Source organism: Polychytrium aggregatum (genome assembly GCF_025602895.1).
Source record: "Polychytrium aggregatum strain JEL109 chromosome Unknown BJ171scaffold_2, whole genome shotgun sequence".
NCBI lineage: Eukaryota > Fungi > Chytridiomycota > Chytridiomycetes > Polychytriales > Polychytrium > Polychytrium aggregatum.
Genome location: NW_026516204.1, coordinates 395,044 through 421,078, shown reverse-complemented (window position 1 = coordinate 421,078; position 26,035 = coordinate 395,044). Strand labels below are relative to the sequence as shown.

At 55.3% G+C, this 26,035-nt stretch overlaps 9 protein-coding genes across 9 annotated transcripts; 4 read left to right on the top strand and 5 right to left on the bottom strand.

Moving 5' to 3' along the window:
* Positions 1–67: 67 nt before the first annotated feature.
* BJ171DRAFT_486018 (uncharacterized protein) lies at positions 68–1,908 on the bottom strand. The gene is made up of 7 exons (XM_053109179.1): positions 1,308–1,908; positions 1,034–1,062; positions 850–935; positions 681–744; positions 457–500; positions 327–379; positions 68–228 (listed from the first exon to the last, which is right to left on the bottom strand). The coding sequence occupies exons 1-7, from the start codon at positions 1,489–1,491 to the stop codon at positions 122–124; spliced, it is 567 nt and encodes a 188-aa protein (XP_052971362.1). The 5' UTR covers positions 1,492–1,908; the 3' UTR covers positions 68–121.
* Positions 1,909–1,955: 47 nt separating this feature from the next.
* On the top strand, positions 1,956–3,572 carry BJ171DRAFT_112395 (uncharacterized protein). The gene is made up of 3 exons (XM_053105466.1): positions 1,956–2,384; positions 2,636–3,077; positions 3,245–3,572. The coding sequence occupies exons 1-3, from the start codon at positions 2,258–2,260 to the stop codon at positions 3,450–3,452; spliced, it is 777 nt and encodes a 258-aa protein (XP_052971361.1). The 5' UTR covers positions 1,956–2,257; the 3' UTR covers positions 3,453–3,572.
* Positions 3,573–4,022: 450 nt separating this feature from the next.
* BJ171DRAFT_576853 (uncharacterized protein) lies at positions 4,023–7,374 on the bottom strand (the record flags this gene model as incomplete). Its single annotated transcript, XM_053113778.1, has 14 exons — positions 4,023–4,058; positions 4,190–4,209; positions 4,334–4,492; positions 4,710–4,872; positions 5,010–5,129; positions 5,285–5,475; positions 5,629–5,711; positions 5,888–6,187; positions 6,362–6,465; positions 6,563–6,652; positions 6,727–6,741; positions 6,897–6,932; positions 7,057–7,202; positions 7,359–7,374. The coding sequence occupies 14 exons, from the start codon at positions 7,372–7,374 to the stop codon at positions 4,023–4,025; spliced, it is 1,479 nt and encodes a 492-aa protein (XP_052971360.1).
* A 43-nt stretch (positions 7,375–7,417) lies between these two features.
* BJ171DRAFT_486012 (uncharacterized protein) lies at positions 7,418–9,030 on the bottom strand. The gene is made up of 4 exons (XM_053109178.1): positions 8,941–9,030; positions 8,680–8,847; positions 7,837–8,558; positions 7,418–7,610 (listed from the first exon to the last, which is right to left on the bottom strand). The coding sequence occupies exons 1-4, from the start codon at positions 9,011–9,013 to the stop codon at positions 7,569–7,571; spliced, it is 1,005 nt and encodes a 334-aa protein (XP_052971359.1). The 5' UTR covers positions 9,014–9,030; the 3' UTR covers positions 7,418–7,568.
* A 173-nt stretch (positions 9,031–9,203) lies between these two features.
* Positions 9,204–10,928, top strand: BJ171DRAFT_486011 (protein-tyrosine phosphatase). Its single transcript, XM_053109177.1, has 8 exons — positions 9,204–9,326; positions 9,490–9,525; positions 9,609–9,702; positions 9,803–9,860; positions 10,029–10,046; positions 10,137–10,162; positions 10,266–10,382; positions 10,495–10,928. The coding sequence occupies exons 1-8, from the start codon at positions 9,238–9,240 to the stop codon at positions 10,555–10,557; spliced, it is 501 nt and encodes a 166-aa protein (XP_052971358.1). The 5' UTR covers positions 9,204–9,237; the 3' UTR covers positions 10,558–10,928.
* Positions 10,718–15,656, bottom strand: BJ171DRAFT_595039 (PTHB1 N-terminus-domain-containing protein; the record flags this gene model as incomplete). Its single annotated transcript, XM_053114567.1, has 21 exons — positions 15,445–15,656; positions 15,206–15,347; positions 15,043–15,110; positions 14,814–14,957; positions 14,493–14,667; positions 14,284–14,377; positions 13,989–14,085; positions 13,816–13,842; positions 13,553–13,679; positions 13,255–13,439; positions 13,063–13,124; positions 12,723–12,888; positions 12,485–12,595; positions 12,318–12,412; positions 12,154–12,205; positions 11,950–12,048; positions 11,763–11,847; positions 11,436–11,664; positions 11,186–11,286; positions 10,930–11,090; positions 10,718–10,839 (listed from the first exon to the last, which is right to left on the bottom strand). Exons 1-21 carry the CDS (start codon positions 15,581–15,583, stop codon positions 10,718–10,720), a joined length of 2,481 nt encoding a protein of 826 aa, XP_052971357.1. The 5' UTR covers positions 15,584–15,656.
* A 215-nt stretch (positions 15,657–15,871) lies between these two features.
* BJ171DRAFT_437256 (maintenance of mitochondrial structure and function-domain-containing protein) lies at positions 15,872–18,086 on the top strand. The gene is made up of 8 exons (XM_053107969.1): positions 15,872–15,992; positions 16,186–16,283; positions 16,424–16,555; positions 16,786–16,874; positions 17,022–17,247; positions 17,351–17,443; positions 17,559–17,728; positions 17,865–18,086. Exons 1-8 carry the CDS (start codon positions 15,931–15,933, stop codon positions 17,961–17,963), a joined length of 969 nt encoding a protein of 322 aa, XP_052971356.1. The 5' UTR covers positions 15,872–15,930; the 3' UTR covers positions 17,964–18,086.
* A 310-nt stretch (positions 18,087–18,396) lies between these two features.
* Positions 18,397–20,861, top strand: BJ171DRAFT_486007 (uncharacterized protein). The gene is made up of 2 exons (XM_053109176.1): positions 18,397–19,379; positions 19,486–20,861. Exons 1-2 carry the CDS (start codon positions 18,654–18,656, stop codon positions 20,707–20,709), a joined length of 1,950 nt encoding a protein of 649 aa, XP_052971355.1. The 5' UTR covers positions 18,397–18,653; the 3' UTR covers positions 20,710–20,861.
* Positions 20,862–21,687: 826 nt separating this feature from the next.
* Positions 21,688–23,756, bottom strand: BJ171DRAFT_576847 (uncharacterized protein; the record flags this gene model as incomplete). Its single annotated transcript, XM_053113777.1, has 5 exons — positions 21,688–21,777; positions 22,015–22,619; positions 22,807–23,267; positions 23,395–23,549; positions 23,712–23,756. The coding sequence occupies 5 exons, from the start codon at positions 23,754–23,756 to the stop codon at positions 21,688–21,690; spliced, it is 1,356 nt and encodes a 451-aa protein (XP_052971354.1).
* Positions 23,757–26,035: the final 2,279 nt, after the last annotated feature.

The window sequence follows — 26,035 nt, the reverse complement described above, 5'->3', positions numbered from 1 at the left end:
CAGGATGCAGACCAGTCCATGGCCATGTCTTCTCACGGCGTGCTGCCTCTGCATCATTGCGGCGGGCAACAGGTGTATCGATTGTATTTGAACACGCTGAGCCAGAGATCTGCAGCAGCCATCACGACTTTGCAATACACGGGTAGCTCTGGCCTTCGAAAGTGAACTGGCCGTGGCTGTAGATGTTGTCGAGAGCAAGCTCCAGCTTGGAGTTTGATCCTCGGAGCCCTGCGAATAGAAGCCAGAGGAGAGCAGTTATTGACTCGTCCAGCCAATGTGCTCCATGTCCATCACAAGGACCCACAGCCTGGCTCGCAAGGACATACCATCGGTGACTTTCTTGGCCCAGGCAAAGTACTCGGCAACTCGCTTCTGATCCCTGGTGGCGCATATCGGTGAGTTCAGCATCAGAAGGGTTGCGACAGAGACAGGCAGCCCTCCAGCGGATACACTTACCAACCGACTGGCGGCGTGTGCTGCAGATCTCGCAGATTGTACAGCTGGCGGAGAATCGCCGATGAGAGAGACGCATGACGAAGATCGATGACGGAGGTCGATGACGAAGGTCGATGGCGTCAGCGGCGGTATTGGCGATGATGCCGGCTCTGGGAGCAGCGGCCACACCGACTCCACCCGGGTAAGCCGGGGGTTCCTGGCTCGGTCTGGTTGAGCGGCCTCACCTTGTCAGCGAGCTTGACCAGCTTGGCCTTGGGCGATTTGTGCGAAGCGGTTTCGATCTGGAGCCTGTTTCAGACCGGCAGTATTGGAAGGATTGGCCAGCAACAGAGCCGTCCGCCAGCCGCCCGGCAATCCCCAGCCCACTGTCCCGCTCAGACAGGCGTCGGCTACCTCTTGCGATCGACCGACGGCAGGGTCTTGTCGTCAGTGCATTCCTTTACGATCGACATGACCTCGTGTCCAAAAACCTGTTCGAGCTGTTGAGAGCGAAAGGTGTGTCAGTCATCGGCCGCTGTCGGACCAACAGCAATCCGGCTGTTGCAAGCAGACCGCTATGCAGCGGGTATCGACCGACCTCTTCGAAGGAGGTTTCAGTATCCTCGACTGGTTGGGGGAGGCGAGCGATAGCAGTGGTCAACAGTTGGCAACAGCCGGTAACAGTCGGTAGTAATTAGCAGCGTCGGCAGGTCAAACAGCGTTGGCTCGGTGTGTCGGTGTGTTAGACACCATTATCGACGGACAAGACGCAGCGGCAGAGGGACCATCGGGTCAAAACAGCTTGTGCTGCAGACAGGCAGGCCGGTATGTCGAGCAGGTCCGGACGGACGAGCAGTGGTCCAGCGCCCTACCAGTATCGTGGAGCACGGCGGCCTGAAGAGTCGCTGTGTCCTCGACACCACCTTCGTGCAGGAGGATATAGGCGACGCCGACGGGATGGTTGATGTAAGGCGTGTGGCCGTCCTTGCGCAACTGCGAGCGATGCTTGATGGCAGCAAAGTTGACGGCGGTAAGGAGTTCGCCGATGGGAGCCATTGCAGCGGTGACGGCAGAGAGGAGGTTGCGTTGCGGCTGCCGAGGGCCGGGAAAGGCGATCGAAGCGAAGGATGGCTGCGAGCGGCGACTGGATCAAGCGGCAAGATGAACCGAAGGGCGGATGTGGCCGGGCGGGCCCGCCTGCCTGGACTGAACGCACTCGCACCGATCGGATGAGTTGTGGTTAGTTGTGGTTAGTTGTGGTGGTTGTGATTAGTTGTCTTTGGTTGTGATTAGTTGTCTTTGGTTGTGATTAGTTGTTCATTGATATCAATGGGGCTGATCTTCCATTCGCTCCCACAATCATTCCACACCTGTTCTCGCAATCACACCCGCTCTTGCAGTGGCATGTCAGCCTCGGCCCCCCCCCCCGCACCATCGCGGGATTGATGAGTCCTGTCCCATCTCTCCGTTCGGACTCGGCCGTCCCGCCCGCCGGCGCTGGTTCAAGCAAGAGGGTCCTCCCACAGGCGTGTCCGGCTGGAGCGCCGTCGAATGCCTTCGAGGTCGTCCGCTATTTAGCGACGATCGCCGGCTCGGCCTCGGCCTGCTGGCTTCGTTTAGCTGTTGGATCCGTCTCTCCAAGGAGCACTTTGCATCTCGCTGCGATATCTACAACCCTCGCTCAAGCTCCACATCCAGGGCGTGGACAGCCGCTGCACCGCTGCTTCACTTCGATCTGTTGTCTATCCAGAGTCCAGCGTCGCATTGCCCGCACGCCCGGCTTCAGCATCAGCGTCTTACCGTCCAACCAAAATCTCGGTCCATGGATCCATCGTCCTGGGTGCTCTATATATACTTTGTGACAGTCCTGCTTTGGCTGGCCACGTACATCTCCATCATCATCGTCACTCACAACGATGGAACATTTGGAATGCCCACCTTTGCGTTGAGTGAGTCCTGCTTGACTCGGCGAACCGACATCGAGCCGGTCCTTCGAGCCGGTCCTTCGAGCCGGTCCTTCGAGCCGGTCCTTCGAGCCGGTCCTTCGAGCCGGTCCTTCGATGCTGCCCAGCGGCTATCGTCGTTCGCCCCATCTGCTTGTTCATCGCCATGCTCGACTGCTACCGCCGCACTGCCATGCTTATCCGCAACGTCCGTTCGCGACGATCTCATCTTGCTTCCCACGACAATGTTCCCACAGGTCTCCAGTTGACATGGGCATTCTGCTACTCGGTCATGGGCCCCTACACACTGCCCTTCGACTCGTTCAACCCCCAGGTCATCGTCAACTCGGTGATCCTGCTCATGGGCAGCATCTTGACCATCACCACCTGCAGGAGCCTGCTCTCGCCCCAGAACCAGGAGTTTACATCCGACCCGAAACTGCTGGCCCAGATGCTGCCCTATGCCGCCGCCGCTCTCTTTGTCTTTTCATTCTCGCTGCAATGCTGCTTCAAGTACCAATTCTGGGATCCGACCCAGCCGCTGCTGAATCAGGCTTATTCCTTCGCTGCCACGGAAGTATATGCAGCGCTGGCCTTTGTATTGATGCTCATGCGTCGCGGGGACATCCGCGGCCAGCACTGGATCATCGGCGCCAGCAGATTCCTGAGCAGCATCTTCAATGCCATTGTGTCATTGCAGTAAGTCCCGGGCCGTCTCTCTCTCTCTTCCAGTTCGTGAACGGGGAATGCTCCATCTGCTTGCGAATGCGGCTCACATGGGCCCGCAGCGGACGTCCCTTGATTGCTTGGACAGCACATTATCGTATTTCAACCTCTGAACCCTGTATTCTTCACCACACATCCAGGGCATTCCCAACAATCATCATGGGCTGGATGACCACCGTGACGATTCTGATCGATGGCGCATATCTGGCCCTACTCATTCGACACCACACAAAATGGAGTATCCAGGCCAACACGCCGCTCAACCCGGTCCTGCCAATGGCGGGCCATGCTCTTCCGCCCATTCCGAATAACCCGGCTCGGGCTGGCGCTGCCGGGCCCAATCCATAACAAGCCCAGACACCGAGGGAGGACTGTGGCCTCCAGGTGCCAGACCGACAGCAGCCGCACTGGTCATCCGCAAAGCCTTCCTGCCCAGCTCCACTGCTGCCGCTGGGCACTTGAATCCATGTTCAAATCCAATATCCACCGAGACAGAGCAAATGACTGGCATGTTTGCTCTGGCTTTCTTTCCACCAACCAACGACCGGTACCACTCAGGGTTGGACCACTCCCAGACCGGCCAAAACCTATACCGACTCGGAATCGGACAATGCACCGCGCAGCTCGGGGCGGGCTGCTGCCCCTTCGCCAATGACGAGTCCGAGGATAAAGTTCAAGGCGATATATTCCGCCAGATGCTGGTACCGCGATGAGCAGGGGCGATGTTTCTCTATCCCCAAAGACTGTTTTTGCGTCACATCATGATAACACGCACTGTATGTATCTCTCGGGTCGGCTTGTGCCCCACCCAGCTGCATCGTTGGACATCATCGCCAATGGCTGGAGCAGCGCTGTACTAAATGAAGCTGAGGCGAAAGGAACTGAGTGCGGCTTCCGTGTGACCAAAGCTGGCACTCCCTAGTTGATTTGATCCAGCGATTCCAGCTTCTTGCGCTGCAGGATGGCGGTTGTATAAAGCAGGAACGATCCGAAAATCAGAGGATAGAGTGGAGTGAACAAATCAATCAGAGACCATTACCTGTGCCAGATTCCTTCGCCCCTCGGTACATGCATGCCCCACTTACAGTATACAAACAGATGTAAGCTGAAGGGAGGGGAAAATCGATGCGGGTAAGGAGTTAGACGAGGTCAGTTCTTCAATCCGACCGATCGCTCTCGGCAGAGGCGCACTTGTCGAGCATCCCCTCCTCGAGCATTAGTGCTCTCACCGGTGTGAAAGTCGCCGCCACCCTCGAGCTTCGTGATATCGTCCTGCTTGACCATGGAGACCTTGTCGTCGTCAAACTTCCACCACTCATCACTGTTGTCCTGCTTGACCCATCCGATGTAGTGGCCCGAGTCGGCGGCACGTCCAACGTGGGTCAGGACTTGAGCGAGAAGGGTAGCAAGGTCAGTCCACAAGCTTGCGGTGGCAGAGGGCCTGTCCTGGTGGCCAACGAGCTGGCGGTCTCGCATCTCCATGGTGAAGCACTGTGGCTCGCGATTCGAGATCCAGCCGCACACTCAATAATGCCACTCGTCTCTTGAATAGCAAAGCACGAATCGGTGACATCGCTTCCCGGTGCGTGCCGAATCGACGCTCACCAGCAACCAAATCATACACTCCCGAGCTATTGCAGCCCACGTCGTCGATCAAACTTGAATCCACGCCGATATCCTTCATCAGCGCAACTTGGTCGCTCTGGGGAGCTGCATCAATGTCCATCTTCTGCGAAGCCTCGGTCTCGCTGCCGGCCTTGCGCTTTTTCTGAAGGCAGAGCAACGGCGACGTGTCAGCCATAACGCGATACGAGGTTAGGTATGATACGAGGCTAGAACGGACATAAAGCTAGAGTCCTCCTTCTCCTTGCTGCATCAGGGGCTGCAGCAGCACATTCACTGCACCTTGGCATCAGCCTTCTTGTCAGACACAGCTTTGAGGTGAGCCTTGGCCGGAGACAGCTTTTCTTGCAACTCCGCAGTGCAACATGGAGAAATATCGAGCTCGAACGGGAACTTGACTTTCTGTTGGGGGTACCGATTGGCCAGCGAGCAAAATCAGCAAGGCGGTTCGCCGAGGAGCGGAGCCATCGAAATGAGGGTAGATACCCATCGCGGTGAAAGGGAGCTGCTGGGGCACTGCAGAAACAACGCTAAACTCGCAGTGGCATCAGCGGTACCTTGAGAATCTTGGCCTTGATTCTCTCCTGGGCCTTCCACTGGAAGCGAACAAAGTTGATGGCGAGATAGGCAGGAAGGCGCGAGATCTTGCGAGACTTGGTGTGAACGGCAGAGCGCCCCAAGGCCTGCGAGTGCTTTTCGATCTTTTCAGTCAGGCCGTTCAGGATATCGGTCATCATATAGGTCGAAACTGCGAAGCATCAAGGGTGGTCAGCCAAGTGCGGTATCGATTGGATGTCCACGTCGGCCGGCGTCCATGATGCCTGCATTCACAGCATTGTCCACGCGCGACCAAGCGTGGGGAGTGAGCGAGGGATGGCTACGGCAGTCACACAGCGTTTACCTCCGGAACCGATATTGACAGTAAGATCTGTGAACGACTCGATACCCTCCTGTGCAGGTTCGTCGCTCTCATCGCATTTGATGCTGCACGATCGAAGGAGTAGACGACAGGGAGTGAGTGTGTGAGTGTGTGAGTATATGATCATGGCACTTAGCAGAGTCCGCAGATCACTGTCATGCGATCCAGACAGAGCAAGTATCTCGCGCAGCACTTCCACTCCCACAGCCACAGCCACAGCCACTCTAAGGACCAAACCAACCTGGAATACATCTCGCCGGTCAGAAACTGCGAAACAAACTTGGCGTCTGGATTGGCTGTTCCGTCCAGACAGAGTCCTGGAACGGCACCCTTGAGCGACGAGACAAGCTGGCTCCAGCACTCCTGAGCGTCCTGCTGCATGAACCCACGGTTATCGGCCTGGGAAAACTGAGGGTAAGCCAGACGAAGGACCTGCAGGAACACCAGCGGCGTGATCGAGTCGCTCGAGATGCTTAGATTCTTGAGCAGGTCACGAAGGGAGGCCGCCAGTCGGGTGTTGCCATCGGATCCGGCAGGTAGCCTGAGTGCAGATCGTCGAGGTGTCAATTGTGGCGGATGCGACAAGACCAACACTCATGCTGCTTCTGCTGGTCTTGGATGAACACAGCGGCGCCAGCGCAGCCCATTGGAAACAGCGAACCGCTGGCGAGACCAACCACCGTCGACGACTGGCGCGGCAACAACAGGGACTTACGCTGAAAGGGCCGTCGAAAGTTCAGGAATGGCACGAAGACACTGAATTGTTGCGTTCATGTAGCATGTGTTCCCCAGGTTTACAAGACCGGCAGGAATCTTGAGCTGCGACAGCATTGGCAAAGAAAGAGTCGTGCACACATATTGGTGAGCATAGGCTCGATCTGGATGCGCTTGTCTCGGTTGTGCCAGCTGGACTTACTGCCTGTGCAATCTGGTTGTCACTCATGTCCTCGAGGAAGACCGTTGCGGTTGTAGGAACCTTGGGAAGCTCCCCGACTGTGCCCATCATCTGGAACGAAGCGCGAACTCGGCTCGTTAGTGTTTGCGGCACCGACGCTACTTTGGACTTTATCGCCTATTTACCATGAATGAATGGCCCTGTAGAGCAGGTGGAAGACGATGGGAAGGTTGCGAAGCCGAGTTAGCCGTGTATAGGGCCCCTTCGAGTGGGCCTTGAACTCGACGATGAGACAGGCGGCAAATGGCTCTGGCAGGCGGCGAATGGCTCTGGCAGGCACGGTCGGACCACATACATCTTTGAGACCAAGCTTGTTAAAGTCCGTATCGTCCTGGGAGGGGGCAGCAAGCGGTAATCGAAGGTGAGAGCTTGGTCAGGGTGCTGTTCAAGGGGCCATTGCTGACCCGGAGTCTGCAGACGAGAACAGCCAGATTCCAGTCGAGCACACGAGTCACCTTGACGATGCCGCCCTTGATCATGATCTTCTGGCGGTCAGGCGCAACGCCGGTGAGGGAAAACAGCTGGGTCTTGAAGACCAGTCCGGGCTGGTCCGTGTCGAGCTCGATGGCATCGAACTTCTTGCCGCTCCACTTGACGGTGACTGCAACAGTCGCAAGATAAGATCAGCTCGCCACCAGCAAGGCCGGTTCAATCCCGATCCAAGCCCGTTTGGCTCGCAAGGCCCCTTCATCCTCTCCTCCCGCGCTCGATCGGTCGCTCTTGTCTTGAGCCGGTCTCACGCTGACTTGCTCCCCACCTTGCAAGACGGGCATATCGGCAGCAGATCGCAGGGTGTATTTTGTGGTTGTGATGTCGGACCACGCAAGGCGCAAGGGCGGCGAAGTTCGCCAGGGCCTCAAAGCAAGGGCATCGACGAGGGGAGGGGGAGGGGGAGGGGCAAGGGCTGGACAGACACGGCGAGCAGCCCAAAAAGGAAATCGGCGGACGAATCCGGCGGCGTGGTGTCTCATTGGCGCTGATTCGGGCGCTTCGGAGGAGCAATCGAGGCCTGTGACGGACAAGCAGCCAGCAGGATGCACCAGGACAGGGCCGAGGGTCGTTGCGGAGCAGGGCAGGATGCAACAGGACATGGCCGGGAGACAAGGAAGGTGGTTGTTGCCGTTGAACAGGGCCGAGCCACGGCACAGACAGTCAGCACACGCGGCGGCCAGTACAAATACTCCCGGACGGCTGGCATCACAATGCAGCACAGCAAGATAGCACGGCCGTCGTACCTGGATGTCCTGGTGGAGCCAATCAAAGAACAGGGCGCTCAGCTTGCCCAAGAAGCGCTGGACCTTGGACAGCTTCAGGAGGAAGCGGAGGGCATAAAAGCCGACAATGATCATGGCCACGGTCGAGAGCGAAAGATGCGATCCCGTATCCAGGACCCAGTTGTCGGGGTGCTCGACCGCAAACTCGGATACCTTCAGGACTACAGGCGTCTTTGGGTCGGTCGCATAGCCGCTCGGGATCTTTCGCAGCCACAGCCGCAGGGCCTCGTCAATCTCGGGAATCTGCACCTCGACAGACTCGTGCACTACCTCGGAGATGACGGTGGTCACGATCTGCGGAGCCTTGGCCGAGGCAGGTGACGCAACCGAGACGGTCGATGCGGCCGAGGCAGTCGAGCTCGTCGATGCCGTTTTGGCTCCAAGCGTAACCACTTTCTTGGCCTTCTTGGGAATCTTGAACTTGCGCTCAGCCCGAGAAACCTTGAACAGCGACGACATGTGGTCGAACGAGTAGATACGCGGGGTGCGGCTGTCGAGCGACTGATCGGTCGATGCGTAGTCGAAGCTCATACTCATATAGCACAGAGCCGAGCCGAGGTCGGGTCGCAGGTCGGCCTCGGTGATCGGATACTCAAAGAACAGCACTCCGTGCTTGGTGTTGATGATGAAGGGCTCGCTGTGGAAGGTGATGCCTCCGTCTTTGTTTCCGGCGCAGCGGAGAGCTGGCGACGCAGCGATCAGCAGCGATCAGCAGCGGATAGATATAGTGGCAACGGATGAGCCAGAGACGCTGTCAGTCGAGGCCTAGATTTGGGTGCTCACGAGCAGACAGAGTCGCCATACCCATATGGACCGTGGTGTTGATGTAGCTCGAGGTCGTGCCAACCGTGGCAGTGTACTCCAGTGTGACGTTGAAGACTTCTCCGACATGAACCGACTTTGGCATTTTTTCGCTGCCGAAGCTCATGCGTAAAGTGTTCTTCCCCCTCATAAGAGCCTTGGAGATGTAGTCTGGCGGGGGAGGGTCGAGGCATCAGAGGAATGCGACTGCCGCCACAGCCGCTTTCTGTAGTGCAGGAGGGCCGTAAAGTTGAATGTCCTCACCGAACGTGGCCCATGAGAGCAGGATGCCCGCGAGCAATAGCACTTGCAGGATCGACTTTGCGGAGAGCACCATGGCAGGCAGATCGTGGACAGAAATCAGCCAAGGCTCGATTTGGCGCACCACCACAAAGCCCTCTCGGTCTTGGTCTCGGCCTCGGTCTCGGTCTCGCCAATTGGATCATGTGATCTGCATCGTGGTGGGCCCCACTCGTCCTGGTTTGTGCCAAGGCGCGCCGTCCAACATTCGTCGTGCCTTTCGCTCAATCAGACGAAGCGATCCCAACAGGCGACGGCACCATGTCGACTGATCGAGTCGTCCCTCCGCTCAACTTTGCCATGGTGGCACCGGGGGTCTACCGCTCCGGATACCCCAACAAAAAGAACTAGTATGTTGCGTCGACGCACCCTGCGGCCATGCCCCGCAGCCTCTCCAGCAGCGAGCAGCGAGCAGCGAGGCTATCGCGGGACAAGCACCCCAGTTTAACGAATCGCCCTCCCCTTCTCAAACCCCTGCTCGCCAATGCCTGCCTCGACTTCAACACCAAATAGCCCTTTCCTCAAAAAACTCGGTCTCAAGACGGTGATGTGAGTGCAGCGCCGCCGCCCGCACCATCGATCGAGGATATGTGCTTGGTCCTCAGCTTGCTGGTTTCGCCTTATGGCCGCAGGTTCCTGTGTCCAGAGGAGTATTCAGAAGAGAACGTGGCGTTTCTGGAGAGCGAGGGCATCCAGATCTTCCACTACCCGATCTCGGTTAACAAGGTAGATAGATCTGCCGCACAAGCTTCGGCGATGCGGCTCCTCGAGCCCCCCGAGTTCGGACATGAAGCTGAATCACCACTTGCTCTTGCGATGTTTGCAGGAACCTTTCGGCGAAATTGATCAAAAGGACATTGCAGATGCTTTGGTTCAAGTCCTAGGTGAGCAATAGGATACTACGTCACGGCTAACGATGCAAGCGCCGATGATGATCGCCACTCGATCTCCACTGCGAAATACATCGCAGTCACAGTCGAAGCCGTATTCGCATCGGCAGCGGACAACTCATTGACAGGAATAACCCGTTTGTCCATTTTCCTCCTCCGCAGATGTGAGAAACCATCCAAGTAAGCTTTTACGGACACAATAGCACACGTTGCATTCGAAAAAGTCCAATCACTTACTCGACTGAGCTCCTCGGGCGACGCTCGAACAAGTTCTACTGCACTGCAACAAAGGAAAGGTATGTGGCCATCTCGAGCGATTTGGTTGAGCACACCGGAAGACGTGGTGCTGCCTGCATATCCCAAGACGACCGCAATCTTACATGCAATCGCTCATTGCAGCATCGCATAGGCTGTCTTGTGGGCTGTCTCAGGAAGCTGCAAAACTGGTCCATGACATCAATATTCGACGAATACCGCCGATTCGCTGGGCCCAGTATCCGCATAGCCGATCAGGAGGTAGATACACCCGAATACCTCCCATGTGACAGTGCCTGCCCTGTTCTAACGTCGTGTGCCCTGTTCTATAACCACATGTGCCCTGTTTCAACATCGCTTGGCCCGAACTCAGTTTATTGAAGTATTTTCCGAACCCCTCTACTACAATCCGAAACATATTCCCTCTTGGCTGTAGTGTCTACCGTGTTCATGATGGCTGTTGAAATGGAGAGTCCTTGCTGATCTGGTAGCGCCGAGAGTCACTTGTGCTAGCCGTCTCCACCATCCACCAATGCCTCCACCAAGTTCAAGCAGCCAACTGCAAAATCTCTTGGCCGTGACCAGATTGCTTCGGCTTAGACTTCAGAGGCTCGCTTCCTGCGGACACTCAGCTTCCTGAGCCTCTCTGAGAGCTTCGTGATGCTGGTTTCCAGCTTTGTGGCATTCTCGGCCCGCTCATGCAAACTGTGACTCGGGGCTGACAAGGAGACGGGCCAACACACAGCGCCAATTAAGTCGTTGGGCTCTTGTCATCAATACAAAGAGCTGCCCAGCATGTGTTACGTACCATACTGCTCCCGAAACTTTGATGAGATTTCTTTGGCCATCGAAATGATGGAGGCGTAGGTGTTTTCCTCCCATCCAACGGCATCTTCATTGGCAGGAACATGGCAGCTGAGAGCGCTGAACAGACTCGCCTGGGTGACTGCATCCAGCTCAGCGTATATGCTGTTGTGTTGGTTGATGGAGCTGCATGAGCTTCACAGCACGAGCCGCAGCCGTGACCAAGGAACGGGGCCTGCTCTATGGATCCTCAAACGTACCCAATCAAGACACACATGCACATCGTGGCGTTCGAGAGCTTCTGTCGGAGAGTATCGAGGTTTTTCTCGGCCCTGCTGCATGCGGTCATATCCTGGCGCATCTGGTTGCATGCAGAGATCAGTCTGGTTTCACACAGTCTGCGACTCTAACAAATAATCACTGCCCAGGCACTCGTTTGTCACACGCAGCGACCCATTCTCCCATGACCCGAGCGTTCCGGCTGAATGGCCATATCGAAGAGAGACCCACCGAGTCGTACAGTGTGTCAAGGACGAGGGCTAGATGATCGATGCTGGACGGAGCTGTGTCTTTGACTCGGATAAGCAAGCGCTTCTGAGTGATGCGATATAGAGCCGCAGTATTCTCAAGCTCTTGGCGACTGCGGGATGCGACGGCACGAGCTGCGATATGCAGATTGATGACGCTCGAGTATGCCGGCATTGGCAGCTCTTTGATGCTAAAGTGCGGTGGATCAGCTCTGCAAATCATCAGAAATTGTGTCAGCGGACACAAAGGGCTCTTTCCTGCCAAATCATGCCTTGCAAACTGGCCAATGGTAGCTCTCCTTCGACTTACATGCTCTGGCGATAAAACTGCTTCCATAGACCGCGAATTGGCAGCGCAAGGGCGTCGAGAGACTCTGATCGAAATGAAAGGAACCCTGTGGTTGTCGAGGGCGTGTCAGTCCAGCTCAAATTTCACTGGACCTTGAGACAGTCGGTATGCCCGCGACAAGCGAGACTCACTTGCAATACGCGCTTACCCTTCCTTTGGGCATTGATGCACACAACGACACCGTTCCAGTGTCGAAAAGTGATGCACCCGCCTTCCAAGAGAGCATGGTGTTCCTTCGATGTATCGCCTTGGCACCCAGAGCGCCATGCGCAAGTGTCAGGCCAGCATCGACGCCAGCTCACCGTAACGAATGCGCAGCTGCTTTGTGGTCACGAATTCACGCTCTAGCTACCTTCGTAGAGTGCAGGCAGAACTTGATGTCCGTAGTCTGTCTCAAATACAACCTGATGCAAATTGCAAAGTCGAGGAGGCAGTTGAGCAAACGGCCGTGGTACTTCACTGCAAACCCACCTAGCATTATGCTCTCTTCTTGTGTGGCGTTGTGTCCCAACTTACCTCGGTCATTGCCGATTCATCAGGATCGGCAGCGCAAAAGGAGCCACCGATGGTAATCGGCAGATCAATGTCATACCGCTGCCCGATGAGTCGATCTATCGGGTGGATTTGTCTGGTTAAAGCAGCTGCAGCACCTTCTTCCAAGCCTCGTCGCATCAACGCCTTACCTGGCTGGGTTGCGACGGAGAATGTCAACAACACTTGTATGGGCTGTCCGCCATAGAGCCCGTCAGATTCGAGGGCTAAGGAGAATGCCATCTCGCAGCTGCACTCGGGGTCTATTTAGAGCGGCATCGGCATGTAAGCGCCTGTTCTGAAACGGTGTCATCGGGCCAACAGACATCCACGTGGGTGCGTACGTCTGTCACCAAGGAGGGCTGTTTGCAACAGATCGCAGAGTCTTACCGAGATCCAGAGCAGGCTCAACAACATCAGTTATGCGCATGAAAAAGACCGTGGCTACGGATGCACGGATTTCTGTTACGCATACGCTGCCCAAGTTTGATACTTTGACCACACAGCGGGCACGACGAATCCATCCTGTATCGCCGCCATCCAAAAGCGAGTTCTCCTGATGGTTTTGACCTCACGAATCAGCAAAATGACAATCTTGATGGATGGACGGCAGTCAAAGCTGCGCCGATACGACCATCTGCATCGTGAATGGCTGCTATATACAGACAGTCGGCGGGGCGCGCAAATGCCAAGGGAGTTGGCCGTGGCTTTGACTTGGATGAAGACTCACTGGCTCGCAGGTGATGTGAAGTTCATGTTGAACGTCGAGGAAAGTTGCTGCCTTTGAAAGTCCTGGGGAGTAGCACCGATCGGTGATTATGTCGGTATTAGTCGTCCTTGGTTCATCCGAATCTCATGCCCACAGCCAGCTCATCCCCCTTCATTTTTGTTCAGCAGATGAACTGTCAAGACGGCTGCATACGCTTTCCAGAGTCCGAGGTGGCCGCTTCGAGATCGCGATGCACCTTCCGAAGCTCCAAGATGTTCTCGTCCGATACCACTACTGGGGTATCTTGATCCAGTGACATGGGCGACTTTCTTGTGCCAAGATAGGCAACACACAAATCTCCCATATCGTTCAGATGGACAATAAGGTTTCTCGTATCCCTGCAACATGCTTGCGCAGTTAATCATCACAGCCAAGGAGAGGCACAAGGCCGCCATAAGTTGGCATATCGTTGAAGCACCCGGTTGTCATCGACTTGCGTCGGACAACCTACCAAAATGACCCAATCCTAATACTCGCTGGGATGGTGTCCATTCTTGCCATCCAGATGAGGCAAGTGCCGTGATAGATCATCAACAAGCCAGAGTGTGTGCCGATGGCCAAGTAGTGCTTTGGAATGCCTTGGTTGAATCATTGGTACAATCAGGAAAACATCAGCCAGTGCGGCGTTCTGTATGACCAAAATGGTGAATCCTACTCGATCATAAGGCCCGACACTTTGCCCTATCAGCGATCGCTTGATCCGAGACCTCATACCTTTCTCGTCTGGGGCGCCAAGGTAGCCTGCGCAGCATAAGGGCTTGTGCTGAATATCGACCTGACTGCGAAGATCCCCCGTGTCGGTGAAGATCTGTATCGCGCTATCGCCTGGCGTACAATCTGAGTCTGAGCACCGAGTGAATATCCGCACAAACACATATCGTACATACCCACAACCGCAATTTCCGCCTGATCGTCGATGCACAACTCTGTGCGAGTGATCAAGATGTCAACGACAGTGTCCATCACGATAAATGACCAGTCGGGCTGTTCAAAGCACAGCGAATCTCAGTCAGCCGGATATTATCTGACCAGATCCACCAAGTCTCCAAATATGACACGGACTCGGCTATGCTTGCGGCGGTGGAGACTGTGATGTGCCTAGACATCCCAAGAGAAATGGATACGCAGCTCACAGAACGCAGAGACAAGCATTGTTCGACTTTCAGGTTGTGGAAACGATACCTTGAGCCTCTTGGCGCTTGCCCAGGGAGTCGTGGGACGCTTATCGCCTGGTTGGATAGCTGGAACCTCATCTGCAATGGCTATGTGATGGTAGCTTGAGGCCGTGTGTCGAGACACCAACGGGCATGAGTGATTCGCGGTGTATATACAGGCATTGATCAACACAGGCTTGGACAGCAATCTTGGGCTCGTTTATGCGCAATTCATACCGGTAAGACTCCACCGCCATGGTCGACGAATACGTGACTATCGAGTCTGTTGTTGGGATGTAGCAAAGCGAGCCGGGCAGGATAAAGTCAGGCAGCTTGCGAACAAAGCCAACGCTACCACCATCGACAACCGTCCAGATGCCGTCGAGCGACTGGATACAGATGAGATCCTTGTCTGGCCAGCGATAGGCCCGTGTGAGGATAGTAGAACAACAGATCTATGCGTTAGATTTGCTGCTCATGTAGTCACTCGTCCGCTGTTTGGCGTCTGTTTAGTGGATTCCTCACTGCTCCTCGGTCTGCAGCTGCATACAGATATACCAGAGACTCGACCGAAGGGTCCATATACCATGTTGAACGACGGAGACGAGAGTGTGATTTCGTACTCGACCGCAAAGTGGCACCTGTCTGCGAGCGTTGGCATTTCCCCTTGGACACTCATCCCGGCTGTTGGGTCGGGGAGAACTGAAGCGTCGACGTGTTTCACAGGGTGGTGAATGGCTGTAATATGCAATGGGAAAATGCAAGCGGCGCAGTACACTCCACTCACGCGCGATCCTTGCAATCGACAGATGGTTGGGATGGAGAAGGGCAAGCGCCTTGGACTTGGAATTGCGTCTGTGACAAGTAGACCAATTGACTGAGTTGTGATGGCGGGCTCTTCCTGTGCTGTTTGTTCCGAGCCAACGAGTGTGGTAGAGCTATCCACTCACATGAAGAATCCGTAGTCTATTTGCAGAATCGGCTTTTGAAGATCCAGCTCAAGAAGCACGCCACCAGGCAGATTGCATCGGCCGGTGGGATCCGGTACTGCTACCCGGAGGATGCCATCCAGTCCACCGAAGGCGATGAGATCTACGATCGAGGGAGTCAGTCCAGCGTGACCCATCGATCTCTGTCATTGTCCGTCAAACGCGAGGCGGCTTTATATCTATCGCAGATATTAACCTACTTGGAAGCTCCCCGCGAGCGCCTGGGCCTCCGTCCTCGAGAACACACATGGAGGAGGCGTCGTAGAGCCTGCATCTGTTTGCACCGACTTTGCTTCTACTGGGAAGGTCCCACCAGCTCTTGAGCTGGAAAAGCGACATTGAGTCAGTCGCTCTCCGATGTGGCCGTTCTCGTTGTGCCAAGGCAGATGGCTTGTGTGTGTCCGTCTCTATGGAGATGGAGCGCAGATCCGCCGCGGCGGCATGGGAAAGCGCGGGCTTTGATTGAATGTTGCCCGTTGGATTCGAACCGGCACAGGTGGCAGTGCTCCCAGCGAGACCGAGGCGAGATCGAGACGAGACGAGGCCGAGACGAGGCCGAGAAGGGCTCGGCAGCACCTTTCCCCAAAGCCCAGGGTCAGCATCGTTGGAGCCAGCGTCGTCCGTTCGTCTTCATCAAATCCAACCGCCGCCCCCAGTTTCCAGCAGAACTGCACAGCCCAGCAGCCATGGCCAGCATCGTTAAAGCTGTGAGCGACTCGCCTTCTGCCTCGGGCATCATCATCACCCTGTAAGCCCCAGGAGCCCGTCGGCATCCTCTTGATTGTCGATGGCCCCATCTCGCACCCGATCCAGCATACCATCTCCATGCCGCTTGTTCTGATGCTGCACATCCCGAGAGCCCTCAATGGCCGAGGTGTGTCCTCCACCACCGTATATCAACGATATCTGCTGCTGACCGCCGATCGCTCGCCCCTGTCCAGCCATCCCCTGGTCATCATGAACATCTCGGATCACTACACCCGCATCACCGTCCAACGACAGACAGACATGCCCGATCAGTCTCCGAGCGTTCAGCTGGGTAAGCAGCAAGGCTCTCCTCTCTGCTTCCATCTCTATCTTTGGCAGCGATCGATCTGACACGATCCAACATATCCTGGCGGCCCTGCGCCTGACTTGTCGATGACCGATGGGACCCGGCGGAATCGATCGCCCCTGCAGTCATGGGCGCCCTTCTTGGCACTCAAAATGGCCGAGAAATCGAGATCTTCAACTCGTTCGAGATTCCGTGCAGTGCCGTCGATGGCTCGTACGTGATGAACAAGGCTTACTTTATTTCGAAGCGAGACCAGTGTAAGTTCCTGAGGGATCCCTCCGCCATCGTAGGCATGATTCGGACACTGCAAAGGCCAACCACACCATGTCTGCGTCCTCGAGGGAGGCGCTATCATGTGCAAGCCCAGAACGAATGCCTGTGCAACTGAATGCAACCGGATACATCCCAATGCAGCTCAGTAGTGCTCCGCATGGGACTGGATTGGATGAGAATCAGCAACTGATGCTTGGTCTCATCAACTCCCCAGTCAACCAGGTGTTTCCAACCTATGATGTCCTTGGATGGTACTCCACGGGACTGGCTCCAACATCCACCGAATTGAACCTGCACCAGCAAGTATGGTCCCATATGATCCGAATGCTCAGCGCCAATAGCTGGAGGACATTATTCATGAGCTACTCGCCCACCTCTCAGTGCTCACAAGTGCAGAGCTGTGCCGGAGGAGAGGCTGCTACTGACGCACATACCCATCCAACGCTGTAGATGTCCGAATTGAACGAAGGGCTGCTTTACTTGCAGCTGAACCCAACCGCCATCGTGACCTCCAAAGAGCTGCCGATCAATGTGTACGAGTCAGTCATTGACCTTGTTAATGGACAGGCTCAAACGTTTTTCACTAAATCCGACTACAAGGTCGAGACTGCCGATGCCGAGCGCATTGCTGTCGATCACGTTGCCCATGCTTCGAACAGTGGTCAGGGCAGCACAAGTAAGTGTCGCGAGCGAGCAAAAGATATCGCAATGGCACGCTGCATGCGAGTATTGAAAACCAGGGATCACTAACCGCCCTGGATATTGTGCGCTTCCAACAGCCATCAATCAACTCACCTCGCAAAGAAACGCCGTGCAAATGTTGCACACACGCATCAAGTTGCTGAAGCAGTATGTCACGGATGTCAAGAGTGGTATGTTTCTGTGAACTGCTGCTCGAACTTGTGCCAAGCATGCTGACAACTTGAGTCCCGCTCCGTATCGCTTATGTCCTCACATTCGTGTCCTGATCTGTGGCGGGGCTGTTAGGTGTCATTCCTGTGGACCATGTAGTTCTTCGACAGATCTCGAGTTTGGTTAGGCGCTTGCCTGTGATCGAAACACCAGAGTTCCAAGAGGAGCTCATGATCGAGTACAGCGACTCCCTTCTCATCTCGTACATCGCAACTCTGACAAAGGGAGCCAATATCCTGAATGATGTGAGTTACCCGTTCTGAGCCGGCTGCTGTCCCGGAGATGGAGCGCAGCGCAAATCCCATGCATGTGACGGCACTAGTGCGATTCTGTCGGCGAGTCCACCATCCCACAGGCTGCTCACCCAGGTCGTCTGTCCAGACAATCGATGCTTTTAACTTTGCCGGATTCAACGGCAATCGCCGGAGCGTCAAGGGCCGTCGAGGATCAGCGGGTATGGGTACCGGCCATTTTGCCTGAGTCGGTCGAAGCCGGCCTGTGCAGTCAGCAGCGTACCCAAAACGAAACGGGCCACCCTGTTTTGAGCCAGGGCTGTCGCTTGTTTCTGGGTCCTGAATACATCCACCCATTGCTGCGTCGAGATGCTGCAGTCCCAGCCGCCGAGGCGATCAACTTGGTTGTATATGGCTTTGCTCGACGCAGGCCATCTCATACGCCATGTTCATCCAAAATTGGGCAGTGTCCCATTTGTACATGGGTGAAGTGAAAGGAGCGTATCTCAACTCCCTAAAACTCACTCGGAGCGATGGTCTCGATGAGACATGGATGCAGAGCAAGCAGTCGACCCAAGAGGAACCGAACCGCCGCCCTCGCCCGGCCAACGAGGACGACGAGAGCGCAGAAGCTGTTTGTCCATTTTTGGACAAACCATCTCGGCTGCGTTGCCCGCTCTCTTCCTCCATCTTGGCGCTGAACCTTCAGGACAAGCCCAGGCTTTGCATCGACGGCGACTCAACGACGTGAGCCCCATCGAGAGTCGCTCGACTACCATCACATCCGTCATTAGCACACAGTGGGCATAGGCCAGCAATTGCCCCGTCCCGCTATTGGCCACACGCTTCACGGCATTCGCCGGCCGTCCCGACTCGCACCGCTTGTGCCTTGGCCGCAAACCGAGACGGTCTGCTTGCTGCAGCCGACACCGCCGACATGATAGCCGATCGCCCGGCTCCGGATCGTTTCAGGCTGTCGTTTGACCGAGAGGTGTTTCATATCCAGCTGAGCGAAGCCGAGATCTGGTCGGCGTGCATTAACCAAACCGACGACGACCAATGTCTGGACTACAACCCGTCGCTTGCCGCTCATGCAGACGGCCCTCGAATCGCACCCTCGCCCCAACGGTCTGTGATGAACAAGATCGGTTTTGAGCCACGCCGATCTCCTGAGCCGCGAGATCTGGCCAACCCAAGTCCTGCCCATACGCCGCACCGGCGCTGCGAAACGAGAGCAGCAGACAGCCCCAGCGAGCAGCCGGCTCTTGAGACCATCACTCGCCTCCAGTCCATGATACGGACCAGCAGACCCAGGGCTGATTTCTTGGCGAAGCGAAGAGCTGCGGCCGTAATACAAGCTGCCTGGAGGAAACGCATGCATTCTCATCGATCGTCCGTGGCACCCGATCATCCATTCGATGCTACTGTTGATCCGACAATATCACCACCAAACGATCATCACGAACCCAACAAAGCGCATACCCACAACGCACAGGCGATGCAACCCGACATGGCTGCCGTCAGCATATTCGATGCTGATGGGAACGATAGCGAGCCCGGCTCGGGCCCTGAGGCTCCGTTGCCGCCATGCCCTGATTTGTTTCTGAAGAGGGCGCAATCCGACCCGTCCGAGGCAGTCGTCGATCTCACTGAAGAACAGCTGGTACGAACCGGTGCAGGGGCTGTGTGGCGGTAGTGCCTAACTCATAGACTCGGTGAATGCAGTATTATGCTCTGCTGAACTTACCCGGATCTCCCTTTGCTTGCAGCCAGCTGACAGCGAAGCCTCCGTTGACGAGAAGGCAAAACTCCTGGCCGAGCTGGAGGCCCTGAGAGAGAAGCGGCGGATGCTTCTCAGCATGAAGCACACCCAAGCTACACCAAGCCTTGACGATGGCATCTCCGCTGTATCCGCCGAGAGTGCTACCGACACCTCAGCCGCCATCCCCAAGGCGCCGCTTCTGGCCAGTGACGACTGTTTGAGCCCGCCTATGTTGTCATTCAGTGAAGCAAGCCGACCTGCGACTGCTGGCCACCCCGAAACAATCGCAAGCGAACCAGCGACGATGATCCCAGCGCCTCTATCATCCATGCCAGTCTCGACGATGGCGACTCCGAATCAAAGCCGGCTCCTGCCGAATCAGTATCCACCGATGCCAGATCCGGATGATATCCTGTCGCTGCCTCCAAAGGCACTGCAGATGCTGACAACGATGAACACTGAAATCAACGGGCGGCGAATGTGCGAGCATGTGCTCGTTATCACTCCGATGGTCGGGGCGCCGCCGCCAAGTCCGACATCCACCATGATCGAGCGAATACAGGAGCGAAGGCGGCACGGTACGCCATGGACCCCGAAACCGATTAAGGATGATCTCAGCGATAGCGAAGGCAGTCAACTAGCCGCAACCGAATCTCCGGCCAAGCCGGAGTCGCTGAAGCGAGCGTTCGTGGAAACTGCCATGGCCGGTGATCCTGAAGCAGAAACGGCGGGGTTGGATCATGGAGCTCGAAAGACAAAGCGTATCCGGTGGAACCCAGACTTTTCGATATGCTATTTCAACGAGAAAGAAGCAACCCAAAGCGTTACTCTGGATATGCTCGACGGCGATTCTTCACACACCCACGTCAGCGCCGATTCAAAATCGCTGATTGGGGGTGTTCCGCCGTCGCGAGGCACAGCCACCAGCCACAGACGCAAGTCAGCTTTAAGGCTTGCAGAACACGACCTCAAGTCACCCTGGACATCAGAGGCTTTTGCTGAGACTGTGGTCGAGTACTCGCGATATGTCTACGTTGCACCCACAACCGCATCAAATCCCGCGGCGGGCCGATCAAGCAAAAAGTCCAGGCCTCCTGCTGTGGCGGTGTCGCGAGCGCCGGCAAAAGGAAAGGTGGGATCTGGCATGAAGGGGACAACCGGAAAGCCTGCGAACGAAGGCGGTGGTGCGCTTGCGGGAGGGGCGAGGCGGTCTGCTGCAAAGAAAATGTGAGTCGCTGCTGGATCTGAGGTGACGAGTTGAGATGAAGCCCATCGGTGGATCTGGCCATTGCTGGCACTCTGGCAATACAGTCATGCTACAATCTTCACGAACCAAAGCAGAAATAACCTGCTACTGTGGCCGATGGACACCTCTGGCACTAGGAATGCGGAGAGCTCGCCCAGGCGGGCATTTGATCCGCCACCGAATCGATCAGACGCAACCACAGGCTCGGACTGTGCGATGCCAGACGGCACATGATGCGCGACGATAACAAAGGACAGCAGCACTCTTGGCCCTGGAGCGCCATCCACTCGTTCTGATCATGTTGGGATGAACACTGATTGCGCAGTGGTGCGATCGACACAATGCCAGAGGATACATATGAGCAGGCGCCAGCCAAGGAGCCACCGATATCGGCACATTTGCCCCTTGGAGTCACCCTTCAAAGTCACCCCTCCCACCGCTCGCCTTCGCTTTCCTGCTCCCTATTCTTGCCCGCACCCGTCCGTGCACGATGCGCAAATGTTGATTCTACATAACACGTTTGTGGCCACTAAGCTGGTACGCCTCGTTCCCGATACACCGGAGCGCAGCAATGCCAGGGACAGCAATCGTGGACTGACCAAACAATGGGAATTTATAGAAAGGAACGACCAAACAAATTCAGCAGAGCGACAAGGAAAGGGTTGGGCTTGAGATACAATCAAGATACAATCAAGCCTCAATCAAGATACAATCAAGCCTCAATCAAGATGCAATCAAGCCTCAATCAAGATACAATCAAGCCTTAATCAAACCTCAATCAAGATACAATCAAGATGCAATCAAGCCTCAATCAAGATACAATCAAGCTATGTTGTGCTTAGTTCGGCAGACTCAGCAGCCATTCAATCGCACAAGATATTGCTCTAGATGTGGGATGCCACAGGAAGTGTTGCAGTCGGATTTGTGTTGCCGAGACGGGTTCTCTGGAGCAACCGAAAGTCTCTATGTGGATCCAGGAGCAGAACTATCAGCGATAGCAACAACGTAGTACTTGGGAACCAAGCCAGAGCGTCCCGTGTTTTGGTTGTAGCCCTGGGAATTGCACATCGTTAAGTTGGGGCCGAGCAAGAGACAGAGAGTGAGATACAGGCGCTAGACATGGGTCGCTAGTCCCGAGTTGCTGGTCATTTCAAAACATGCCACGAACGACGGCCCCCAGTAATGACAAATTACAACCCAATCAACAATCGCACGACCAGTAGCTGCACCAGCGATGTCATTAAATGACAGGATCATGCGCACGAGCATGCTGGTCCGGGATCAGCTTACCTGAGCCACGCCATTGATGAACGGACCCTGAATCAAGATAATGTCGCCGAGGCGAAGATCGATGTGCTGTGAGTCCTTGGGACTGTATCCCGCAATGACAATATGCTTGGCTACGGCAGGGGGATTAGTTTGTGGCAGCCCTTGCGCTTCGGCTGTCGCAGCAGATTCGGAGTAGTTCGAGTTTCGGAAGCTTGGAGCCTGTGCGGCGTATCCCATGGATGGAGCAAGATAGCTTGCTTGCGGGCTGGTGGCCGCGCTGTGGTCGCTGGAAGCATAGGGAGGTGCAGCATATCCCTGAGTGGGGGAAGGTGCATAGCCAGAAACAAACGAGGCGCGATAATCCTGGGTGTAGGCATTCGGGTACTGGCCATAGCCGGCCCCTGGGTAAGCAGGTTGGCCATAGTTGGGCTGACCGGAGCCTTGGATAGGATAATGGGATGTAAAGTTGGCAGCAGGACTGGTCGCAGCTGCTGGAGGAAGAGCAGGGGCACTGGTGGCGACGGGCGCTGGGTTGTTGACTGGGACAACAAGAGCTGGGGGATTCTGGGGTTGGGGATTCTTGGAACGACGACTCCAAAGATATCCGGCAATGATACCGGCCACAACTGCAAGTGGCGACAAAGAGTTGTCAACGAATGATGAAGATGTTGAGCGACAATACCTAGGATCAACACTGCATGATACCTCACGCCACCCAAGCAATAGCATTTCCTGATCAAAGGCTCTCTTCCAGTGGCCGATTTCTCGCCGAGCAAGTGAGCAATGTCCGAGTTGCTGTCGAGACAAACATACCAACGACACCGGCAACAGCCCCGCCGATCAGGCCGATGTTGGAGTTGCTGGAGGCAGCCAAGGGGGTGGGTGACGGGCTCGGAGGAGTTGGAGTGGGAGTGGGCTTTGTCTGGTTCGGGAACGTGGACGGCAGCACGACATTGGGATCGTTCAAAATAGAACCAGAATAATACGTCGTGAAGAACGATTCAGAGTCTCCGCTATCGATGCCGCACGCTGTACTGAGCGAATCGCTGGATACCAATTGGCAAGTGTTGCATCCAGCATCGCCACAGGCGTAATATTCAATGTTCCTCGAGTTTGGATTGAAAATGGTATAGCCATAGATGCCAGTGATGATCATGGTACATGTCGGATATACGGGTGTTCGGTTCGCTGCGTAGACTTTCGAGCAAGTATTGTCGTTGGTCGAAAATGTATAGTATGAAAAGTAGTTGGTCTTGAAACCTGGATTCCAGTTGCTGTGCAGCGAGCGGATGATCGAATCCCATCAGCATTCAGAAAACAGGATAGTAGCTAACGTGACTGCTGAAATGTCCTAATCGAAAAGATTGGAGAGTGGAAGGCAGACGATATGAAGATACGAACCTTGTACTGGTGTAGTCGGCGGTGCCGTAGAGTCCTGTTGCATCGCCGTTTGGACATGGATTGATGGAAGTGGTTGTGACAGAGGAAGTGTAAACACAGTTTTTGGTACAGGTTGTGTCTTGGCCGCAGCGATAGGTGATGATGGAGTTGTTGGACTGGAGGATGGTGGAGTATTGACAATAACCTCCGCTCGAAGAGGTAAAACAAGCACATCGATTCAAACCAAAGACAATATCACCGAATGTAGTTTCGGTGGAAACGGGAGATGTGGAAGTGGTTGCGCATTGGGGGGCCATTCGGTTTGTTCCTTGGTCAACAATCCAAAGGAGATTGGACGGGTTGATGGGGACGGGGCTGGACATGTCTGCGTCAAAGTCTGTGGCAGGAAGCCCACGGCCGAGATTGCTTTCGAGGGGAGATGAGGGAAGCAGCCGCGAAGCCGCCGGGTTCGACAGAAAGCGGAGGCGAAGGCACCCGCGGGGAAGCAGGGGCGATGGGGGGAAATGGCCGGATGGAAGAGCAAGATTTGGCGAGATGGCTTTGGATCAGTGCTGAAATGCAAACGGAAGCATCTTCGCAACCGACGGCAGCGCAGCCACTGCTCATGTGACCAAACGGTATCTCCACAATCTTGAGCCCGTGTTCTCGCTGGGTGGCACCCCTTGAGGTTTCATGTTGGTGCGACGCCGAGCATAACACGCCGCACCCGCTTTACCGATTTTGCGAGAGCCTGAAAACTTTGCAAAGAGAAAGGGCCAACCACGATTCCCATTTCGAGCGAATGGCGATGAGTCGTTCGCGCTTGTGCTCGCGTCCCTCATCGAGGCCGCTGGGTTCCTTCACCGGACACAAATGCCGCATCCGTCTGAAACGTGCGGGCACACATAGCACACGGTGACACACACGTCCATATATGTTTTGCTTGCGCGTCCCTGCAAGGGCGGCCTGTTCCTTTCCCGCGTCAACGAATCAATCAGCTGTCGATGTCCGTTGCAACAAGGCGAGCACCAATGCAACATGGCAATCGATAACGCACCATTGACGCGTAAGTGACGGCTTTGTGCGCACATGTGGCCATGTGATCCGGGAACAACCCGGGCTAAGCCACACCTCTCGGCCTGAAAACGAAGCGTTCGGCCGACATTTACTCGCTTCGTCCCTCCCATCGCCTGCCGTTGCTTCGACCTCTCGAGCTGCACCGGCCCTCACATATTCTCCATCACAATCCCAGTCGCTGACCTTTGTGCGGCTGCATTCCTGATCATCTTTGCTGCAAGCATGTCCTCAGCCCCGATTCCCATTGATCCAACAAGTGTGCAATGGATGATCTTTCAGGGATCCAACGATGAGCTGCCAAAGTGTCTCACCAGCTGGTCGAGCCCTGCGAGTGCCGTAAATGTTTTCTACGATGCCATCATCGCAACCAATCGATGCGATTGCTTTGTAGCAACTTCAACCGCACCTAGTGTCTGCGAATACAGAACCATCCTCCAATCCAACAACTCTATCATCACCTACACTTGCGGCCAAGACACAACCTGTACCAAAAACTGTGTTTACGCTTCCTCTGTATCGACCACTTCCATCAATCCATGCGCAAATGGATTTACTGGCCAATACAGCACCGCCGACTACACCAGCACCAGGTAGGGGATGACACGCATTATCTGACCCATCCCTTCGCATGAATACTCTCTGGATATGATTGCTGCGCATCTTTGGAGTGCTACAACTTGCGTGACTCAGGCTTTGCCCTCTATAGCAATTGGGACTCAAGTTTCAAGACCAACTACTTCGGGTATTACATTTTTTCAGTCAATGACAATACCTGCTCGAAAGTGGTTTCCGCCAACCGTGTGCCTGTGTATCCGACATGCACCCTGATTGTCACCGGTGTCTATGGCTATACCATTTTCAATCCAAACTCGGGCAACATTGAAGGTTATGGCTGTGGTGATGCTGGATGCAACACCTGTAATATTGCATATGCCAACCCACGCAGTTCAACGTGTACCATCGACAGTGGCGACTCGAGTACAGGATTTACGATATATCGCAACGGTTTTATTTTGAACGATCCCAATGTCGTGCTGCCGTCCACGTTCCCGAACCAGACAAAGCCCACTCCCACTCCAACTCCTCCGAGCCCGTCACCCACCCCCTTGGCTGCCTCCAGCAACTCCAACATCGGCCTGATCGGCGGGGCTGTTGCCGGTGTCGTTGGTATGTTTGTCTCGACAGCAACTCGGACATTGCTCACTTGCTCGGCGAGAAATCGGCCACTGGAAGAGAGCCTTTGATCAGGAAATGCTATTGCTTGGGTGGCGTGAGGTATCATGCAGTGTTGATCCTAGGTATTGTCGCTCAACATCTTCATCATTCGTTGACAACTCTTTGTCGCCACTTGCAGTTGTGGCCGGTATCATTGCCGGATATCTTTGGAGTCGTCGTTCCAAGAATCCCCAACCCCAGAATCCCCCAGCTCTTGTTGTCCCAGTCAACAACCCAGCGCCCGTCGCCACCAGTGCCCCTGCTCTTCCTCCAGCAGCTGCGACCAGTCCTGCTGCCAACTTTACATCCCATTATCCTATCCAAGGCTCCGGTCAGCCCAACTATGGCCAACCTGCTTACCCAGGGGCCG

What these genes read in the sequence shown, in the direction of transcription:
- BJ171DRAFT_486018 (XM_053109179.1), bottom strand. Translation starts at nt 1,491, where the DNA reads ATGGCTCCCATCGGCGAACTCCTTACCGCCGTCAACTTTGCTGCCATC. An exon ending in TGGTCAAGCTCGCTGACAAG is followed by an intron (nt 501 to 680) that starts GTGAGGCCGCTC and finishes ATTCTCCGCCAG; the next exon opens with CTGTACAATCTGCGAGATCT. An exon ending in GGCCAAGAAAGTCACCGATG is followed by an intron (nt 229 to 326) that starts GTATGTCCTTGC and finishes TTCTATTCGCAG; the next exon opens with GGCTCCGAGGATCAAACTCC.
- BJ171DRAFT_112395 (XM_053105466.1), top strand. Translation starts at nt 2,258, where the DNA reads ATGGATCCATCGTCCTGGGTGCTCTATATATACTTTGTGACAGTCCTG. An exon ending in AATGCCCACCTTTGCGTTGA is followed by an intron (nt 2,385 to 2,635) that starts GTGAGTCCTGCT and finishes ATGTTCCCACAG; the next exon opens with GTCTCCAGTTGACATGGGCA. An exon ending in AATGCCATTGTGTCATTGCA is followed by an intron (nt 3,078 to 3,244) that starts GTAAGTCCCGGG and finishes CCACACATCCAG; the next exon opens with GGCATTCCCAACAATCATCA.
- BJ171DRAFT_486012 (XM_053109178.1), bottom strand. Translation starts at nt 9,013, where the DNA reads ATGGTGCTCTCCGCAAAGTCGATCCTGCAAGTGCTATTGCTCGCGGGC. An exon ending in CAACACCACGGTCCATATGG is followed by an intron (nt 8,559 to 8,679) that starts GTATGGCGACTC and finishes CTGCGTCGCCAG; the next exon opens with CTCTCCGCTGCGCCGGAAAC. An exon ending in GGCTCCACCAGGACATCCAG is followed by an intron (nt 7,611 to 7,836) that starts GTACGACGGCCG and finishes TGTCCGTCACAG; the next exon opens with GCCTCGATTGCTCCTCCGAA.
- BJ171DRAFT_486011 (XM_053109177.1), top strand. Translation starts at nt 9,238, where the DNA reads ATGTCGACTGATCGAGTCGTCCCTCCGCTCAACTTTGCCATGGTGGCA. An exon ending in ACCCGATCTCGGTTAACAAG is followed by an intron (nt 9,703 to 9,802) that starts GTAGATAGATCT and finishes CGATGTTTGCAG; the next exon opens with GAACCTTTCGGCGAAATTGA. An exon ending in TGCACTGCAACAAAGGAAAG is followed by an intron (nt 10,163 to 10,265) that starts GTATGTGGCCAT and finishes CGCTCATTGCAG; the next exon opens with CATCGCATAGGCTGTCTTGT.
- BJ171DRAFT_437256 (XM_053107969.1), top strand. Translation starts at nt 15,931, where the DNA reads ATGGCCAGCATCGTTAAAGCTGTGAGCGACTCGCCTTCTGCCTCGGGC. An exon ending in TATTTCGAAGCGAGACCAGT is followed by an intron (nt 16,556 to 16,785) that starts GTAAGTTCCTGA and finishes TCAACTCCCCAG; the next exon opens with TCAACCAGGTGTTTCCAACC. An exon ending in TGTCACGGATGTCAAGAGTG is followed by an intron (nt 17,444 to 17,558) that starts GTATGTTTCTGT and finishes CGGGGCTGTTAG; the next exon opens with GTGTCATTCCTGTGGACCAT.
- BJ171DRAFT_486007 (XM_053109176.1), top strand. Translation starts at nt 18,654, where the DNA reads ATGATAGCCGATCGCCCGGCTCCGGATCGTTTCAGGCTGTCGTTTGAC. An exon ending in ATCTCACTGAAGAACAGCTG is followed by an intron (nt 19,380 to 19,485) that starts GTACGAACCGGT and finishes CTTTGCTTGCAG; the next exon opens with CCAGCTGACAGCGAAGCCTC.